The sequence below is a fragment of the Elephas maximus genome, chromosome 15 (assembly GCF_024166365.1).
Source record: "Elephas maximus indicus isolate mEleMax1 chromosome 15, mEleMax1 primary haplotype, whole genome shotgun sequence".
Classification (NCBI taxonomy): Eukaryota; Metazoa; Chordata; class Mammalia; order Proboscidea; family Elephantidae; genus Elephas; species Elephas maximus.
The window spans coordinates 54,762,921-54,784,535 of NC_064833.1; the positions used below are offsets into that span (position 1 = coordinate 54,762,921).

Consider the following 21,615-nt stretch of genomic DNA (forward strand, 5'->3'; position numbering starts at 1 on the left):
AAATAAATTGTGGTATATTCACACAATGGAATACTACGCATCGATAAAGAACAGTGACGAATCTCTGAAACATTTCATAACATGGAGGAACCTGGAAGGCATTATGCTGAGCGAAATTAGTCAGAGGCAAAAGGACAAATATTGTATATGACCACTATTATAAGATCTTGAGAAATAGTAAAAACTGAGAAGAATACATACTTTTGTGGTTACGAGGGGGGGAGGGAGGGAGGGTGGGAGAGGGTTTTTTATTGATTAATCAGTAGATAAGAACTGCTTTAGGTGAAGGAAAAGACAACACTCAATACATGGGAGGTCAGCTCAATTGGACTGGACCAAAAACAAAGAAGTTTCCGGGATAAAATGAATGTTTCAAAGGTCAGTGGAGCAAGTGCGGGGGTCTGGGGAACACGGTTTGCGGGGACTTCTAAGTCAATTGGCAAAATAATTCTATTATGAAATCATTCTGCATCCCACTTTGAAATGTGGCGTCTGGGGTCTTAAATGCTAACAAGCGGCCATCTAAGATGCATCAATTGGTCTCAACCCACCTGGAGCAAAGGAAAATGAAGAACACCAAGGCCACACGACAACTAAGAGCCCAAGAGACAGAAAGGGCCACATGAACCAGAGACCTACATCATCCTGAGACCAGAAGAACTAGTTGGTGCCCGGCCACAATCGATGACTGCCCTGACAGGGAGCACAGCAGAGGACCCCTGAGGGAGCAGGAGATCAGTGGGATACAGACCCCAAATTCTCATAAAAAGACCAAACTTAATGGTCTGACTGAGACTGGAGGAATCCCGGCGGCCATGCTCCCCAGACCTTCAGTTGACACAGGACAGGAACCATCCCCGAAGACAACTCATCAGAAATGAAAGGGACTGGTCAGCGGGTGGGAGAGAGACGCTGATGAAGAGTGAGCTAATTATATCAGATGGACACTTGAGATTGTGTTGGCAACTCTTGTCTGGAGGGGGGATGGGAGGATAGAGAGAGAGGGAAGCCGGCAAAATTGTCAAGAAAGGAGAGACTGAAAGGGCTGACTCAAGAGGGGGAGAGCAAGTGGGAGTAGGGAGTGAGATGTATGTAAACTTATATGTGACAGACTGATTGGATTTGTAAACGTTCACTTGAAGCTTAATAAAAGTTATTAAAAAAAAATCAAAACCAAAATAAATAAACAAATAAATAATTCACCACAACCAAGTGAGATTCATACCAGGTACACAGGGATGGTTCAACATTAGAAATACAATCAATGTAATCCATCACATAAATAAAAGACAAGAACCACATGATCTTATCAATTGATGCTGAAAATGCATTTGACAAACACCCATTCATGATAAAACTTTCAGCAAAATACGATTAGAAGGAAAATTCCTCAACATAATAAAGGGCATTTATACAAAGCCAACAGCCAACACCATCCTGAATGGAGAGAGCCTGAAAGCATTACCCTTGAGAACAGGAACCAGACAATGATGCCCTTTATCACCACTCTTATTCAACATTGTGCTGGAGGTCATAATCAACAACCAAACAACCTGTTGACATCGAATTCATTCTGACTCAAAGCAGCCTTGTATGACAGAGTAGAACAGCCCCATAGAGTTTCCAAGGAGTGCCTGGTGAATTTGAACTGCTCACCTTTTGGTTAGCAGCCATAGCACTTGACCACTATACCACCAGGGTATCTGCTGGAGGTCCTAGCTACAGCAATTAGACTAGATAAAGAAATAAAGGGCATCCACATTAGCAAAGAAGAAGTAAAAGTATCTCTATTTGCAGATGACATGATCTTATACACAGAAAACCCTAAAGTATCCTCAAAAAAACTACTGAAACTAATAGAAGAGTTTAGTAGAGTATCAGAATACAAGATAAACATACAAAAATCAGTTGGATTCCCCTACACCAATAAACAGAACATTGAAGAGGAAATCATCAAATCAATACCATTCACAATAGCCTCCAAGAAGATAAAATAATTGGAAATAAATCTAACCAGAGACATAAAAGACCCATGCAAAGAAAACTACAAGACACTACTACAGGAAGCCAAAAGAGACCTACATAAGTGGAAAAACATACCTTGCCTGTGGATAGGAACGCTCAACATTGTAAAAATGTCTATTCTACCCAAAGCAATCTATAGACACAATGCAATCCTGATCCAAATACCAATGACATTTTTTTAATGATATGGAAACCAAATCACCAACTTCATATGGAAGGGGAAGAGGCTCCAGATAAGCAAAGCATTACTGAAAAAGAAGAAGAAAGTGGGAGGCCTCCCTCTACCTGATTTTAGAACCTATTATACCACCACAGTAGTCAAAACAGCCTGGTACTGGTACAACAACAGATACATAGACCAATGGAACAGAATTGAGAATCTAGACATAAATCCATCCATATATGAGAAGCTGATATTTGACAAAGGCCCAAAGTCAGTTAAATGGGGCAAAGACAGTCTCTTTAGCAAATGGTGCTGGCAGAACTGGGTATCCATCAGCAAAAAAAAATGAAACAAGACCCACACCTCACACCATGCACAAAAACTAACTCAAAGTGGATTGAAGACCTAAATATAAAATCTAAAATGATAAATATAATGGAAGAAAAAATAGGGGCAACAGTAGGAGCCCTAACACATGGCATAAACAGTATACAAAACATTACTGGCAATGTACAAACAAAAGAAGAGAAACTAGATAACTGAAAAAAACTGGGAGCTCCTAAAACTCAAACACCTATGCTCATCCAAAGACTTCACCAAAAAGAATAAAAAGATTACCTACAGACTGGGAAAAAGTTTTTAGTGATGACATTTCCCATCAGCATCTGACCTCTAAAATATACATAATACTGCAAAAACTCAACTATAAAAAGAAAAATAACCCAATTTAAAAAAGTGCAAAGGCTATGAACAGGCACTTCACTAAAGAAGACATTCACATGGCTAACAGATACATGAGGAAATGCTCATGATCATAAGCCACTGGAGAAATGCAAACCAAACTACAATGAGATTCCATCTCACTCCAAACAAGGCTGGCATTAATCCAAAAAACACAAAATAATAAATACTGGAGAGGAAGGTGGGCCCAAGATGGCAGAACAGCCAGATGCTTCCGGCAATCCCTCTTACAAGAAAGACCCGAAAAAACAAGTGAAGTGATTACACCTATGACAAGCTAGGAGCCCGAGTCATCAAAGGAAAAGTTAGAAAATGGACTGAGCTGCACAAGGAGAGAGAGACAGTTCAGAAGTGGAGAGGATTTACTGGATGTGAACCGCCGGGATCCCTCAGGCACCATTCCTGGGAGCATCTGCAGTGGGCTGGTAGTAGCACTCAGCCGCAGTTTCCTCAGGCAGAAGCAGCCAGCCACACAGCCTACTCACACCTCCGGAACCAGAGAAGAACAGTGCTCTCAGCAAAAGCTAAGTATTTGGGTATATGTTACCATGCCCCCAGCCCCCAAGCCAGCCTCAGTAGCTGTTGATTTTCCTGGACCTGAGAGAAATCCTGTTGAGCACACTGAGCCATCCTCCCAGCCTTGGAGTAGGAATAAATTCACAATTGGGGGAAAAAATAATTCGCCAGCTCCACTAACCAGGGGAGCTCAGGACAGAAGTGGCTCTTGCCCAGGCATAAGCAGTCTGTAGACTTTGAATACCTTTCCCCCAGCATGGAGCTGTGTGAGCCTATTTCAAGACAATAGGCCTTTGTTGGCAGACTGCAACCGTTTCAACTATGTGGTGGAGAAGTAGGTGTTTGATATTTGACACTGCTTTGCCTATTAAACAGGGTCCTCACCTTGCCACATCAGGGAAATAAGGGCTGGTGGTTCAACCCAGGTCACCCAGCCACCCACAACAGGGGTCCAAGGATAACTGGTACCTCCCAGCCCTTAAAATCAAAAGTATTGGGTGCCCATGGTCCATCTACAGAACCCACCCACCTGTATGCACTAGGGACCAGGGACACACTTTCCTCACAGACACTCAGAGGATGATTCTCAGCCCCCTGCCTTGTTCGGAGTGTTACCCCTTGCTGCAACCAGATACTGGTACCGACACCAATCACCCTGTCCTTCTAAGACTGTAGGACAGAGCCCATAACACACTTGATGATCAGCTACCTGGACACCTGAGCTGAATTCATACAAAAAAAGTGAATGGACTCTAGACTAATATACCTGGTAACAGCTCTAGCCATCTGGTGATAGGATGTCAGAATTTCAAAGGTGAAAATAATCAAGCTAGCTCACTCAAGCAGTCCATTTGGGCATATCAAAACAAAACAAAGCAAGAAGGTAGGATACAGTAAGCAAAACAAAACAAAGCAAGAAGGTAGGATACAGTAAGCAAACATAAAATAAACTAATACAATAAATTATAGATGGTTCAGAGACAACAGTCAATATCAAGTCACATAAAGAAACAGACCATGATCACCACAACAAGCTCTCAAAACAAAGAATCAATGGATCCTCTGGATGAAGTTGCCCTCCTGGAATTACCAGATGCAGAATTCAAAAGATTAATATACAGAACTCTTTAAGACATTAGGAAAGAGATTAGGAAGAAGATCAAGCAACATGCAGAACAAGCCAAGGAACACACAAAGTAGTTGAAGAAATTAAAACGGTTGTTCAAGAACATGATGAAAAATTTAATAAGCTGCAAGAATCCAAAAAGAGACAGCGATCAGAAATTCAGAAGTTAACAATAAAATTACAGAATTAGACAACTCAATAGAAAGTCAGAGGAGCAGAACTGAGCAAGTGGAAGGCAGAATTGGTGAGCTTGAAGATAAGGCACTTGGCACCAATATATTTGAAGAAAAATCAGATAAAACAATTATAAAAATTAAGAAAACTTAATAATCATGTGGGACTCTATCAAGAGAAATAACCTACAAGTGATTGGAGTATAAGAACAGGGAGAATAACAGAAAATACAGAGAGAATTGTTGAAGATTTGTTGCCAGAATACTTCCCTGATATCATGAAAAATGAGAAGATATCTATCCAAGATGCTCATCAAACTCCACATAAGGTAGATTTTAAAAGAAAGTCACCAACATATTATAATCAAATTTGCCAAAACCAAAGATAAAGAGAGAATTTTAAGAGCAGCTAGGGATAAACAAAAAGCCACCTACATAGGAGAGTCAATAAGAATAAGCTCGGACTACTCGGCAGAAACCTTCCAGGCAAGAAGACTATGAGATGACTTATATAAACCAATGAAGGAAAAAAATTGCCAACCAAGGATCATATATCCAGCAAAACTGTCTCTCAAATATGAAGGTGAAATTAGGACATTTCCAGATAAAAAGAAATTTAGGGAATTTGTAAAAACCAAAACTACAAGAAACACTAAAGGGAGTTCTTTGGTTACAAGATCAATAATATCAGGTTTCAACCCAAGACTAGAACACTGGACAAAGCAATCAGATGTCAACCCAGACAGGGAAATCACAAAAATAAATCAAGATAAAAAAAACGCTGAAAACAAGGAAACAGTGATGTTATTATGTAAAAGAAGACAACATTAGAACAATAAAGAGGGACTAAGGAATGTAGTCATAGATCTTTCATATGGAGAGGAAGACAAGCTGATATAAAGAAATAAAAGTTAGGTTTAAACTTGGAAAAATATGTGTAAATATTAAGGTAACCACAGAGGAGACTAACTATCCTACTCATCAAAATAAAATACAAGAAAAAAATAGAGACTCAGCAGAAACAAAATCAACAACAACGAATAAGAAGAAAAGACAATATATAAACTACTTAGCACAAAAAATTAAGCGGGAAAAGGAAACTGTCAACAACACACAAAAAAAGACATCAAAATGACAGCACTAAACTCATACCTGACCATAGTTATGCTGAATGTAAATGGATTAAATGCACCAATAAAGAGACAGAGAGCGGCAGAATGGATTAAAAAAACACAATAAGTCTATATGCTGCCTACAAGACACGCACCTTAGACTTAGAGACACAAACAAACTACAACTCAAAGGATGGAAAAAAATATATCAAGCAAGCAACAATCAAAAAAGAGCAGGAGTGGCAATATTAATTTCTGACAAGACAGACTTTAAAGCTAAATCCACCACAAAGGACAAGGAAGAACACTATATAATGATTAAAGGGACAATATACCAGGAGGATATAACCATACTGAATATTTATGCACCCAATGACAGGGCTGCAAGATACATAAAACAAACTCTAACAGCATTGAAAAGTGAGATAGACAATTCCAGAATTATAGTAGGAGACTTTAACATACCACTTTCAGTGAAGGACAGGACACCCAGAAAGAAGCTCAATAAAGACACAGAAGATCTAAATGCCACAATCAACCAACCTGACCTCAGAGACATATGCAGAACACTCCACCCAAGAGCAGCCAAGTATACTTTCTTTTCTAGTGTACATGGAACACAGGGCCACATAAACCAGAGACTCCAGCAGCCTGAGACAAGAACTAGATGGTGCCCAGTTACCACCAATCACTTAATGGAGCAGAAAACAGTGGGATGCAGGTCTTTAATTCTCATAAAAAGACCAGGCTTAGTAGCCTGACTGAGACTGGAGGACCCTGGAGGTCATGGTCCCCAGACCCTTTGTTAGCCCAGGGTTAGAATCATTTCTGGAGCCAACTCTCCAGACAGGGACTGGACTGGACTACAAAATAGATAATGATACTGGTGAGGAGTGAGCTTCTTGGCTCAAGTAGACACATGAGACTATGTGGGCAACTCCTGTCTGGAGGCGAGACAAAAAGGAAGAGGGGGACAGGAGCTGGTTGAATGAACAAGGGGAATACAGGGTAGAAAAGAGGAGTGTGCTGTCTTATTAGGAGGAGAGTAGCTAGGAGTACAAAGCAAGGTGTGCATAACTTTTTGCATGAGAGACTGACTTAATTTGTAAACTTTCACTTAAAGCACAATAAATAATTAATTAAAAAAAAATCCTTTGCTATGGAGTCGATTCTGACTCATAGCAACCCTACAGGACAGAGTAGAACTGATCCATAGGGTTTCCAAGAAGGACCTAGTGGATTCGAACTGCCGACCTTTTGGTTAGCAGCCGAGCTCTTAATCACTGAGCCACCAAGGTTCCATTTGCTGCACAGAGGACTATAATCGGAATATATTTTACTAAAATAAAAACGTGCTTTACAAACATAAAAGCCAGGATCAGTTATGTTGTTGCTGTTAGGTGCCGTCGACTCGGTTCTGACTCTAAGCAACGCTATGTACTACAAAACGAAATACTGCCCGGTTCTTCGCCATGTTCACAATCGTTGCTATGCTTAAGGATGAGTTACAGAGATTATTATAACTATGCTTTAAAATTTAGACAAAAAACATACTTATTTAATTGAAACACTAAATCTATATTATTTGGTTCTCTTAAGGGTGACAGAAAAGTTTGAAACAGTGGTGACGGTTGCACAACTTGATGAATGTAATTAATGTCACTGAATTGTACATGTAAAAGTGTTAAAATGGCAAAGGTTTTGTTATATTAATGTATGTGTGTGTGTATGTATATGTGTGTGTATATATATTTCTATTATAAAATTTCAATTATAAACCACTGGTCAATTTTAACTTTGAATTAAAGATTTTTTTTTTTCAAATACCTTCTCTAGATTATCTCCTACCTCCTCCTTTTGATGTTTTTAGAAGATTAAAGAGTATTTCTTACTGTTATTAATATATTTGCTATTTCCTCAAGGTCAGTTCATCCACTGACATAAACACATAAAGATATGAAAGTCAACATGGAGATTGGCTTTGTGTAAATTATGAAGTCCCATTTATTTTTTCTTTTGCTGTTTGTGCTTTTGCTATTATATTAGATAAACCACTGTTGAAAGTTAGGCCTAACAGCATGCCCCTAATTGTTCTTCTACAAATTTTATGGCTTTTCTTTGCACTTTTAGGTCTTTAATCCATTTTGAATTTGTTTTTCTGTATGGTGTGAGGAATGATCCTGTTTCATTTTTCTGTATGTGGAAATCCAATTTTTCCAGCACCATTTATTGAAGAGACTTTTCTTTTCCCATCAAATGCACTTGCACTCTTGTCAAAAATCAGTTGACCATAGATGTGTGGGTTTATTTCTGGACTCTCAATGCTCCTTCATTGGTCCATGTGTCTATTGTTATGCCAGTACTAGGCTGTTTTGATTATCGTAGCTGTAAAAAAAAATTGCCATCAAGTAGATTCTGACTCATAAGGACACTATAGAACAGGGTGGAACTGCCCCATGAGGCTTGGAAGGGGTGCCTGGTGGATTTGAATTACCAACCTTTTGGTTAGCAGCCGTAGCTCTTAACCATTACGCCACCAGGGTTTCCTGGTGTAGCTGTACAGTATGTTTTAAAATCAGGAAGTGTGAGTCCTCTTACTTTATTCTCTTTCATTAACTATTTGGGGCCTCTTGCCATTCCATATATAGTTGAGGATTGGTTTTTCTGTTTCTATAAAGAAAGCTGCTGGAATTTTTATCAGGATTGTGTTGGATCTTTAGATCACTTTGGGTAATATTGACATGTTAAGAATATTGTCTTCTAATCTATGAACACAGAATATCTTTCCATTTATTTAAGTCTTCTTTAATCTCTTTCAGTTTTTATAGTTTTCATTGTATAATTCCTTCAAGTCCTTGGTTGGATTTATTAATAGGTGTTTTATTCCCTTGGATGCTATTGTAAATGGAATTGTTTCCCTAATTTTCCCTTCATATTTCTCTTTGCTGGTATATAGAAACCCAATTGATTTGTTTGTTGACCTTGTACCCTGCAACTTTGCCTAATTCCTCTATTAGCTCTAGAGTTTTTTTGAGGACTCTTTGGGATTTTCTACATATAGGATCATACCATCCATGAATGGAGACAATTTTACTTCTTTTCCAATCTAAATAACTTTTATTTATTTTCTTCTCTTACCGCTCTGGCTAGGACTTGTAATACAATATTGAACAGAAGTGGTGAGAGTGGGCACCCTTGTATTCTTTCCGATTTCAAGGGGAAAGCTCTCAGTCTTTCTCCATTAAGTATAATGTTGGCTGTTGGCTTTTCATATATATCCTGAATCCTTTTGAGGAATGTCCCTTCTATTACAATCTTCTTTCAGGTTTTCATCAAGAAATGGTGTTGGATTTTATCAAGTGCTTTTTCTGCATCAATAGAGATGATCATGTGGTTCCTTTCCTTTGTTCTACTGATGTGGTATATTACGTCAATTGATTTTCAAATGTTGAACCAATCCTGGTATAAATCACACTTAGTCATGGTGTATGACTCTTACTACACTGTTGGATTCTGTTCACTAGTATTTTGTTGAGGATTTTTGCATCTGTGTCCATAAGAGATATTGACCTATAGTTTTTTTGTGTTGTCTTTGTCTGGTTTGGGTATCAGGGTTATGTTTGCCTCGTAGAATGAATTAAGGAGTATTCTTTCCTCCTCTCTCTTTTGGAAGAGTTTAAATTGTACTGGTGTTGATGTTTTGTGTAAATTAGATAATTGGTTAGAGGTAAATTTTAGTGTAAAGTGGCTTGTTTCTTCTCTAAATTATCTACTCAATAATTAAAAACCAAAACCCTCAATTTTGACTCATAGCGACCCTCAACAATTAAAAGGACAATAAATGACAAGCATAAGCTCAAATGGCAAATAAAAAAAAATAAGGAGAATGACAGTACATTCCCATCTTGTGAAACTAGACATTAAAAGGTGATTAAAGGTGATTCACTCTGGGGTGGGAGGGGTGGTGGAAAGGGGGAATTTTTTCTTAGGGGTTACTGAGCATATGTTAATGGTGGTAGAATAACTGGAAAAGAATAGCTAGAATGATTGCACAGCTTGAAGAATAAAATCAATGTCACTAGATTATACACGTAGAAATTGTTGAATTAGTGTACGTTTTGTTGTGTTTATTTTCACCATAATAAAAAAAGGTGATTCAACAGCAGTATACATTATCTTAATATAAAGAGGCCGTGTACACTAAAATAGTTTGTCCAAGACACAGAGTATTTTCATTTCATTAGTTCATACAGGATTTTCCCAATAGCTTGTTTTGTTTTTTGCCGAGAATAGTTAGCTTTACCGTTAGTGGACTTTTTTATCTTTAACTTAAGCTGAGAACAGAATTATTTTAAAGTGGTCTACTTAAAAATTTTAACACTCTTATGTCATATGTAAAAGAGAAGTACAAAATTCAGTGCATTGCATGTCTTAAATAATTATACGATAGAAATAAATTGAACACACATCTATTAATCATCCAACTTAAGAAATAGCACATTTCCAAAACATTTAGTTTTCTTTATATGTCATCATACAAGTTTATATCACTAAATGATACTATGTTTAATATTACTATTTTGTTAGTAACATAACATACTGTATGTTATTAACCACAATTTGTTTTTTACATTTAACATTATATTATTTTGAGGTTCTGCCATGCTGATATGGATCACTATAGTAGCCCATTCACCACAATTTAGCATTCCATTGTGTGGCTATGGTACATTCTATACCCATTCTGGAAATCCTGGTGGCGTAGTGGTTAAATGCTACAGCTGCTAACCAAGAGGTCGGCAGTTCAAATCCACCAGGCGATCCTTGGAAACTCTATGGGGAAGTTCTACTCTGTCCTGTAGGGTCGCTAGGAGTCAGAGTCGACTCGACGGCAGTGGGTTTTTGGTTTGGTATACCCATTCTAGTGTTAATTAACATGTAGAAGGTTTTTAGAATTTCTGTGATGAACAATGCTATCGCGACCAATCAGATATGCCTCTTGGTACGTAATACATACATAAGAGTGGTCTGTAACTATATGAATGTCCAATTGTACTAGCTAATGCCAACTGTTTTTCAAACCACTATATGCTGGGAATTCTGTGTGATGCATGGAATAAACAATGAGGAGGAGGCAAGGCTCCACCCTTTGGGGGGATTCCAGTTTAATAACAAGAGTAAGACATCTGGCCAAGCAAACACAATGAACTATTTGGCAGCTAAGAGAAAGGTCTGTACAAAAGTCTGCATGTGGAGGCAGAGTAGATAGAAGAGACATGTTCCAAGCAGAGAGAAGAGCATCATCACAGGCACACGAAATAGCAGCTCAATCAGAGAACAAGGGAATATTTGACATGACTGGTATTGGGATACTATATAGAGTAGGTAGGAGTCAAAGAGTAAGGATCTGTTATAACATTTCAGGGAATTTAGAAATGTTATATATACGCACATAGAATCACATATATGTATTATCAGGCAGGAAGAAGATTACATACTCAGAAGAGATAATTGAGGAGATTTTTTAATGAAGGGATTATTTACAAAAGTGTAGACAGGGTAAGAGAAACCAACAAGGGAGTGAGAACCACTAGCTGGCACTGAGCAGGAGGCAGAGGAAGTTGTTACCTTCACTGCAATCCTGAGAAGGCTGTAGCTAGTAGAAAAAGTGTTACTATGGCATTTGATAGGGAGACACAGCCAATAATGTCTATTTGGCTGGGAAGGAGCAGAGAAATAGTAACTCTGACCTCATTTTCCTTCTTCCTCTTGATCTCTTTCTGGTATCTCCCATTGCGCAAAACCCAGGTGGAAGCTAGAAGGCTAGTATGTACAGCTGATGCAGTCACTTTGCTGGGGCACAGAGCAGGGTGGAGAAGGATAGATATGAATGTGTATGGGTGTGTGTGTGGGTATGAACATGGGTGTGGGTGTGAGCGTGCAACACCTACCATGTACACAACTCTGTACTTTTACACACTTCATATACAATCTCCTTAAACATCATAAAAATCCTGTGAAGGATATGTTTTATCATCTTTTCAAAAATGAAGAAACTGACGTTAGATAATTATTCATGCCAGTTACCTAGCAAGTCGTAAGCTGGGTTTTCAACTCAAGGCTTTTTGACAAGAATTCTTCAACTCTAACATGTTTCCTCCTTTAAACCAAGAGCTAACAGCTCACAGCATGGTAAACACCAGAGGCATACCAGTAAAATGAAATACATGAAAAAGCTCTTACCATAATCATTTACTATTATTTTTCATGTTCTAGTTAATGCATTATGATAATTGAAAATAAACTTTATCCGTATGACAGGAGATAAAATGACAATTATTCCCAGATAGTATTATTGCTATTTAACAAATAACCAAAAATAAATTGAAGTAGATTAAATTAAGAAGAATTCAATAAGGCAGGCAGTCATACCTAATTAAATACCTTTCATATATACTAACATTACTCAGATATAAAACAGAAGAAAATAATCCTATTCACAATATTCTCCAAAAACATAAATCGTAGGAAATCACCCTTAGAAAAAAGTATAAAACCTATATGAAATTCTATTACAAAACACAAAGAAGATTAAATAAATGCAAAATATATACCACATGCCTGAATGAGAAGGTTTAGTAAATTTCCAAAGCAGTCAGAAATTGTCTTACCAGATAACAAAGCACACCATAAAGTTAAAATTATTTTACAAAAAATCAATGTAGAATTAGCCTAAGAGTAGGCAGATTTCAGTGAAAGAGAACAATTACCCAAGTATATAATAATTTTTAAATGGGATAAAATTACATCATGAATCAATAATTATGTTTAAAATACCCGAGGAATTTAAATGGCATCTATGCTGAAGCTACATACATCTATACACTGAAAAAGTAATTTTATAATAAATAAATATTATAATAGAAGATATTTGCTTATTTCCAAACAACAAAACAAAATTTTATAAAGATGCGATTTTTTTTTTAAATACTAGTTAATTTGTGACCAAATAGTAGTTTCTTAAACTTCAATATGAAGATATCACTGGCAACTGGTAAACTAATGCAAATATATGATAAATAACAGCTATTGTTTACTCATGAAAAGTAAAAGAAATATGCATTTTATTCTTTGAAGGAAAAAAGAAATATGACACATTGTTTTTCTGAACTACTACGGACCTCTTTATACTTCAACAATGGCCAGTACACAGCAAAGCTTTAAAAAAAAAAAGAAAAAAACTCTCAAGAACCTAGCAAGCTCATTTTTAAAGAAATGCATCAAAAAGCCTGTGATGAGCCAAGTAATATGCTAGGGGCTTTACATGTCTAACATCCTCTAAGCTTCACAACAGTAATGACCCAATGAAGTTAATAATTGTGCTCATTTTATAGATAAGTGAATCGAATATCAAGAGGCTATAATTTTTCCAAAATCATACAGTTAGTAATCGAAGGACTCTAGTTCAGAACCCAGTTATTTCTGACTCCAAAGCTCATGCACTTTGTGATATGTGCATCTCAAATGGAACTTTGACTGTCACTGCTATAGACAGACCAGGACTCAGTACTGTACCTTTCAGGAATTTCAATCTACTGTCAATGAGTTTTTAATTGCTACCCTTTGCTGATTCATCTCCTCAATGCACAAATTACTCTCTTTATTTAGTTCCTATTCTTCTAAGCTATCACTGTTTCTGTCAGAAATCTAAATTACTTTCAATATTCACACCATTTTTGTTAACCTGTCTTCTTTCAGCTTTAATAAAGGTTTTCTTTCTTTTTTGGAAGAGACCCCCCCACCACCACCCATCTCAGTGCAGTTTTCCTCTAAAGCACTGTATTTTTAACAGACAGAATGAAACCCGCACAAAGTGTTTTTTCTCTGATTAGCATATAGCCCTTAAATATAATTTGAATCTGCAGTTCCTCATTTTATATGCCATTTCACCAGAGGACAACAGTGTAAGAACCATATTGCATTTGGATTTTTAAACAGCCTGAATCTAAATGGCAAAAATCCTGATGTTCTTCAGGGAGCAATTCCTCTGTGAAGTGGCTTTGCATCCTTGCTGCACGGAACCATAATGATCTTCAGATACCTCACTCCCTCAGAGGAAACATCTTTAATTGGAGAAAGTGGAAGAAAAAACAATTGGGGCAAGTTTTCTCAGAGGATCTTAAACTGCTATTCACAGCCCATTTATAAGTTCATCTCGTCTCTTACCCTTTCCACAGCCTCCACAAATACACATAAGCAATGTCACTTTTTTTCTGAAATTAGTCATTATAAAGAAACCAATCATTTTTTACCAAAGCAATTCATAATTGCATTTTAAAAGCCAGTGTTGTTATAGGCAGTGTAATCAAATGCAAATATGTGTGAGCGTTAGACGAGTTGCCCAGTATTCTCCAAGACGTTAGTGATTAAACAGAGCAAAGAATCTCATTTGCTTCCAAGACTATCAATTCACCCCACCCGTGTGTTAAAAAAAAAAAGAAAGAAAGAAAATCAAATTCTACACGTCAAATTGAACTTCCTCCTGAGAGGTCACCCCAAATCTCCCCCTGGCACTCATGGTCAACTCCACCCATTACCCTTTACAAGGTAAATCATAACATGTCATGTACCCTATTGCCAATCACTAGGATTAAAACCCTACCATGGTCTATGAGTCCCCAAATGACCTGGCCCTTGGTTACCTCCTGCAGCCCCGTTTACACCAACTCTTCCCCTCACTCAAGCATTTTCCCAACACTGGCCTCATTGCCTTTTCATTTTTTTCCAATTTGCAAAACATGTTTCCAACCCAGGGCTCTTACACTTGTGTTTCCTCTGCCTGGAATGTACCTCTCCAAGACACTTAATTAGCTAGCTCTCTCATTTCATTCAATTATTAATGTCACCTTTTCAGAGGGGCCTTCTGTGATCACTTCCATCATGCTCTATATTCTCACTCTGCATTCTTTTTTATCCCTGGCACTTACTACCAACTGACATATTACATATGTGTTTATTATCTCTCTTAAACTACAATGTACACTATGGTCAAAGACATTGGAGTGTTCACTACTACAGCCCCAATACCAAGAATATAGCTAGAAACATATAAGAGTTCAAAAGTAATGTTGAATTCATTAATTACTAGGTAAATAAATCATATTTATTTTGACATTAAAATTCCAAGACATGTTTTGGTTCATAGTTGTTAATGTTGTTTACCTATAATTCATTTCTCTTTTCTTCTGTAACCTTCTCTTTTGAAATACTACCCTTTTACTCATTACATGTAAACTCAGTAAAACTGTCGGTCAAGTCAAGGTGCGCTGATCCCTCAGCATTTATCCACGGCATAGGTACAAAAGCAAACTACAACAATCTGACTCCTTAGCCCTAAAATTAAAATGTAAGCCTAATAACTTAAACTCAAAAATAGTTGTAGCTGACTGATTACAATGTCACACCAAATCTGTCAGGTCCTTAGTAAGTATAGTGTAGTAGGAGCAGAAATGCCCCAGTGTATGAGGGAGTTGCCTGTTAGATGCCAGTGTTCAGCAGGGGTATCATGCTAAAGGGAATGGAGAAAATTACTTAACCTGCTAAGTTGACTAAGAGGTAAAAAGACAACTTTACTTTAATTTAGGTGTGTTTTGTTTTTTTTTTTTCTTTCTTCTTCTTATTTTGGCAAACTTTTTTTTTTTTTGAGGTGTAATGTACGTAAAGGTCCCCACAATCTGTACTCAGCTACTAATCGAAAGATTGAGCATGTGAACCCACCCGATGGCACCACGAAAGAAAGGCCTGACAATCTCCTTCCATAAAGATTACAGCCAAGGAAACCCTGTGGAGCAGCTCTACTCTGTAACACATGGGGTCTCCATGATTCAGAATAGTCATGATGGCAATGGGGTTTGTTTTGTTTTCTTTTTTAAATATACATAAAGTTAAATGCAAAATCCCAATATATGCCTATAAACACACCCATATAACCACTACTCAGATCATGAAAATAGAACAGTATCACGCTCTATTGACAGAGCAAAGAATTTTAGACAGTGTAGTAACTAGTTTTAAAAGCCTGTTAAATCACATCACTGAAGCATCCCACCAATCTGATTTGGTTCTCTTAAGAGTTAAATATAAGGGCTAAACATATAGGTAATAATCTATCCATTAATAAAATCAAACTAGTTGCCGTAAAGAGTCAATTCCAACTCATGGCATTCCTATGTATTTTCAGAGTAGACCTGTGCTCCGTAGGGTTTTCGTGCCTGTGACCTTTGATAAGCACATTGCCAGGCATTTCTTCCAATATTCCTCTGGGTGGGTTTGAACTGCCAACATTTTGGTTAGTAGCCACCATTGGTGCCACCTCAGGACTTCTATCCATTAATAAACTGCCTTTGATCTGTGTTCTGTACATAAAGTATAAAATCCCATTGCAAATTTGATTAACAGAGTCACGACAAGATTGATAATGGCATCAAATATAGCTAATACATCCTAAAGTGATTTCCAAGGAGTCATACCCTTGTGTAATCCCTTCTCCTTGAAGGCGGGGAGGGAAGAGACCTATGATTTGCTTCTATCCAACAGAAAATTGCAAAAGTGATAGTATAGTGGGATAGAGAGGCTCTGGATTAGGTGCTATAAGACTTCACTTTATACCTCTAAAATGTAAATAAATATAATGTTGTTGTTGTTGTTAGGTGCCGTCGAGTCAGTTCTGACTCATAGCGACCCTATGCACAACAGAACAAAACATTGCCCGGTCCTGTGCCATCCTCACAATCATCATACTTGAGCTCATTCTTGCAGCCACTGCGTCAGTCCACCTCGTTGAGGGTCTTCCTCTTTTCCGCTGACCCTGTACTCTGCCAAGCATGATGTCCTTCTCCAGGGACTGATCCTTCCTGACAACATGTCCAAAGTATGTAAGACGCAGTCTCACCATCCTTGCTTCTAAGGAGCATTCTGGCCGCACCTCTTCTAAGACAGATTTGTTCATTCTTTTGGCAGTCCATGGTATATTCAATATTCTTCACCAACACCACAATTCAAGGGTGTCATTTCTTATTCGGTCTTCCTTATTCATTGTCCAGCTTTCACATGCATATGATGTGATTGAAAATACCATGGCTTAGGTCAGGCGCACCTTAGTCTTCAGAGTGACATCTTTGCTCTTCAACACTTTGAAGAGGTCTTTTGCAGCAGATTTGCCCAATGCAATGCGTCTTTTGATTTCTTGACTGCTGCTTCCATGGCTGTTGATTGTGCATCCAAGTAAAATGAAATCCTTGACAACTTCAATCTTTTCTCTATTTATCATGATGTTGCTCATTGGTCCAGTTGTGAGGATTTTTGTTTTCTTTATGTTGAGGTGTAATCCATACTGAAGGCTGTGGTCTTTGATCTTCATTAGTAAGTGCTTCAAGTCCTCTTCACTTTCAGCAAGCAAAATAAACATAATACTACCATTCAAAAAGTTATGACTGAACACCCTATTTAGCTATCATTCCCTTTGTGTCTCCGCTGCATCCCAAACAGACTCCTTTTATAGCCCATGGGACAATTCGGTATGCCCATTTTCAAAAAAAAAAAAAATCTATCTCCTCTACTAGATTATACATTTCTGAAGGCCACATGATCTTATTATTACAAGACTTGAGACATAACAAGTGTATAATAAACATAAAGAGAGAGAGACCAGAATTAGGACCAGAAGCCCCTTCCTCCTTGATGTCCTTCCAGCACCTTCTTCTGATGCAGTTTAACATTTTGCCAGCTGGCAAAGGAGAAATTCTACAGTATCGCAGCATCCAGCATCACAGAGCAGAGCAATGAGAGATATATTGGAAGTTGAGAGGAAATAAATTGATAACTGGAACACTGGGTGGGTGGGGGGGGTTAGAACTCATTTAAATGGAGAGATATAATTAACAGTTGTTGTTAGTTGCCATCAAGTCAGCTGTGATTCACAGTGACCTTGTGTGTAATAGAAGGAAACATTGCCTGGTCCTGTGCCATCCTCATGACTACTGGTATGCTTGAACCCACTGTTGTAGGCACTATATCCATCCATCTCATGGACGGTTTAAAAAAAATAAAAGGCTTCATCTTAGCTGAGAAAGAGAGAGGCCCTCCCTCACTGGCTTTAAAGATGTAAGCTGCCATGTTGTGGAGGGCTGTGAGAGGATCATATGGCAACGAACTGTGGGGCTGCTCTCAGGCAGCAAAAAATTAGAGACCTCAGCCCTACAAGGAAATGAATTCTGCCAGCAAACAATCATTTGAGCTTAGAAAAGAACCTCAAAGCTCCAGAAAAAAATGTAGCCCGACTAACACATTGTTTGAAGCCTTATGAGACACAGAGCAGAGGACCCAGCTAATCCTTGCCCAGCCAAAAAAAAAAAAGTTGCCATCATATCAGTTCCGACTCACAGCAACCCTATAGGACAGAGTAGAGCTGCCCCACAGAGTTTCCAAAGAGCAGCTGGTAGATTCAAACTGCCTACCTTTTGGTTAGCAGCCCAGCTCTTAACCACTGCACCACCAGAGAGATAGTAAATGTATGTCATTTTAAACCACTAAATCTGTGGTAATTTATTGTGCAACAAGAGAAAACTAGTAATGTTCTAAAGAGAGAAAAGAAAAGAAAAACCGTGTCCTAGAGAAGAACCTAGATTGTGAATTTAGGACATAACTTTAATCTTTTACTAATTGTCATGGATTGAATTATGTCCCCCCAAAAATGTGTGTATCGATTTGGCTGTGCCGTGATTTCCAGCATGGTGTGATTTTCCTATAGGTTGTAAATCCTGCCTCTATGATGTTAAGGAGGGAGGATGGGCAGCAGTTGTGTTAGTGAGGCAGGACTCAAACTATGAGATTGGCTTGTGTCTCGAGATATAAAAGAGAGAAGGGAGCAGAGAGACAGAGGGACCTCAGACCACCAAGAAAGCAGTGCGGGGAGCAGAGTGCATCCTTTGGACCCAGGGTCCCTTCAAGGAGAAGCTCCCAGTCCAGGCGAAGATTGATGAGAAGGCCGACAGAGAAAGAAAGCCTTTCCCTGGAGCTGACACCGTGAATTTGGACTTTTAGCCTACTTTACTGTGAAGAAATAAATTTCTCTTTGTTAAAGCCATCCACTTGTGGTATTTCCATTATAGCAGCACTAGATGACTAAGACACTAATTTATCATATTTACCAGAATGCGTTTATGTGAGGATTAAATCAGAAATTTTCCGTTCAGAATTTAAAGCTTTCTGTGAATTTCAGCATCCTCTTTTTTAAGTGAGTCCCTTCTCATTTACCCTGCTATTGTCAGTCTGCGGCAGTCACAGCCCCACCCACTGGCAACAGTAAAGACATGCCTTTTTTTTTATGAACAGTCCCATCTGCCCAGTTCTGAGCCATAGAAAATCAGGGCTTACAGTACTTCAGAAGCTGCTCTACCCACCCCAAGACTGCCACCGTGTCAACGTTTGTCGTCCAGGGTATGTGGAGATTGGCTTCTAAATGAAACCCATGAGAGTCCATATACGGATGCAGCAGTAGCGTCTTTACCTGTTCTCTCCCGTGTTTGGGTGGATGGCCTCCTACCATGGTTCCTGCTTCAGCGCATAGCAAAGGTATGGAGTGGTTTCCATCCCGGCATGAACCTACATCTACCTCCCAGTTTTTCGGCACCTTGCTGAGGAGTCATGGTGCTTGAGATTCCCAATTGCTGAGCTCCTCCTGTGTCTTGGATCACAACTTTTGTCACCTGAGCACTGCTACCTCTTTATATTCAGAGAGATGGAGATTACCCACACTGTTAAAAATTCTGCAGCTCAGCAAAGCCTAAAACCAGTACCAGTGAGTAACTTATGGGTTTCTGGGAAGTAAAATTTTTTAACCAAATGTAATTTTAATTCAATATTATGGTTTGATGGAATGAAAACTGGCTGTGGCAGCCTGTAGCTCTAACTTTCAGTACTCTAGAAATTTTCTACCAGTTAAATTACACTTTTAACACATTCACTGAACACCCTCTAGTTGAATTCCCTGTTTTTACAGTTTACCAGTTTAATTATATTCCTGTGTAGCAAGTGGTTTTGGTTTCCTTCCCTACAACTTTGTCTCGCCTGCTTTCCTGTAAGGTAACTAGTATTCGTTAGGGTTATTTTTTGTTACTATAAGTAAAAGCATCAAAGTGTGACCATTCTCAAATTTTCTGGAAGCTCTAATCATATTTTCTTAAATTTGCAATTTAGCTTTAAAGGAAAGTATAGAATATAGTATAGAATTCTTGGTGTATTCCTCAAGACATAAATTTCAGATTTTTAATTACTCATTCCAAGCTACCAGTCTTTCCTTCAGGCATAATTTCAACACTGCAACTGTTTTATTCTTGGTTTTGTTTCTGTTGTCAATCTCAATTTCAATATCTCATTTTTCCATGGTCCCCTTGCAACTTTAATTTTATCCACAAATCCAACAGCATCTCTGGTAATCAGACTCCAACCAGATTGAACTCTCTTCTCCTTCTCTTGTAGGTAGTTGCACCTTAATCGCAGCCCACATCACTTCAGGAATTAATGAGAAATACGAGGCAAATTTATCTAAAGGCTCTGTGATGGAGAAGATATGACTTTAAATTCTGTGAAGAGTTGACCAGTAGCTATAAGCTAATGAACATCTTAAACGTAATTTTGGTTAAACAGTTGCAGTAGATAACACATATTCCAATTGGGCACTTAAAATTAAAATGTTGTGCCACAAGTTTAGCAATATATTCATGATATGCCATGAAAATTATATTCCTGAAGATTGTATTCATCTAGAGACAAATCTCCTGTATTATCAGCTCATCTGAATCAACCACTAGCGTTAGATTACCACTTAAGTATGTTTATCTTCAAACAACTATTTAAAAACTATTCAAAAGAATTCTTCAACTATAAGAAAAGATACATTAAAAAATACTTACATTTTCTTTAAGATCGCTATGAATTCTTCAATTCTTTCCTCAAATCCTTTTGGTCCACATAAAGAACGACAACCGTGCACTTTTCTAACATGGACAGCTATATTATGAGAGTCATCACGTGGTTTGGGCTGGCTTTGTTCTCTGTCTTCAATAGATTTTCTGAACAAAGAAACATAATAATATTTAATGGTGTTACATATGGCACAAAACTTACACCAACTTTTACTTTATTGCCAAGAGTAGAAATACACTATTCTGAGATAATTTGGCATTTATGTAATATATTCCTTGTCAGTGCCTTAGAATTGTTTCATCATTGGTAGTATAGCTATATATGTTATTCTGTTGATTTTAAGTCTAAAAAATAGAAAATACAAAGTATTTTCAATGTATAGAATCTGATTAAATGACGTATGGCTGTCCTAAGCAATTGAAATTGTTCCATATTATATTAGGTTTATATAATTTAGGAAAATATTTCAAGTCAAACTTGAACTTGAAATTTCTTGAAGGCAGTCATCATACCTTATTCTGGTATTGTATGCTATGTGCTAAAGTCCCTAGGAGATGGAATGGACAAATGACAATTTCCCATTCATTTTCCTAGCACCAAGCACTCCTATTAAGAGATAACTGAAAATTTCAGGGCAAGAAATCTAACAAATGTAGTTTATCTTTAAGAAAAAAAAATTGGAGATGATGAAAACAATCTAAATGATCATCAATTACCAAAATCAAAACCAAACCCAGTGCTGTAAAGTCGATTCCGACTAATAGCAACCTTATA

At 37.8% G+C, this 21,615-nt stretch overlaps 1 protein-coding gene across 1 annotated transcript in view; it reads right to left on the reverse strand.

The window, feature by feature from the left end:
- Positions 1–21,615, reverse strand: part of CNBD1 (cyclic nucleotide binding domain containing 1) — a 393,584-nt gene that overhangs the window by 315,096 nt on the left and 56,873 nt on the right. The window contains exon 4 of the mRNA XM_049853899.1: positions 20,829–20,987. Within this exon, the coding sequence (XP_049709856.1) occupies positions 20,829–20,987 (159 nt within the window). The remainder of the gene's footprint in view (positions 1–20,828; positions 20,988–21,615) is intronic.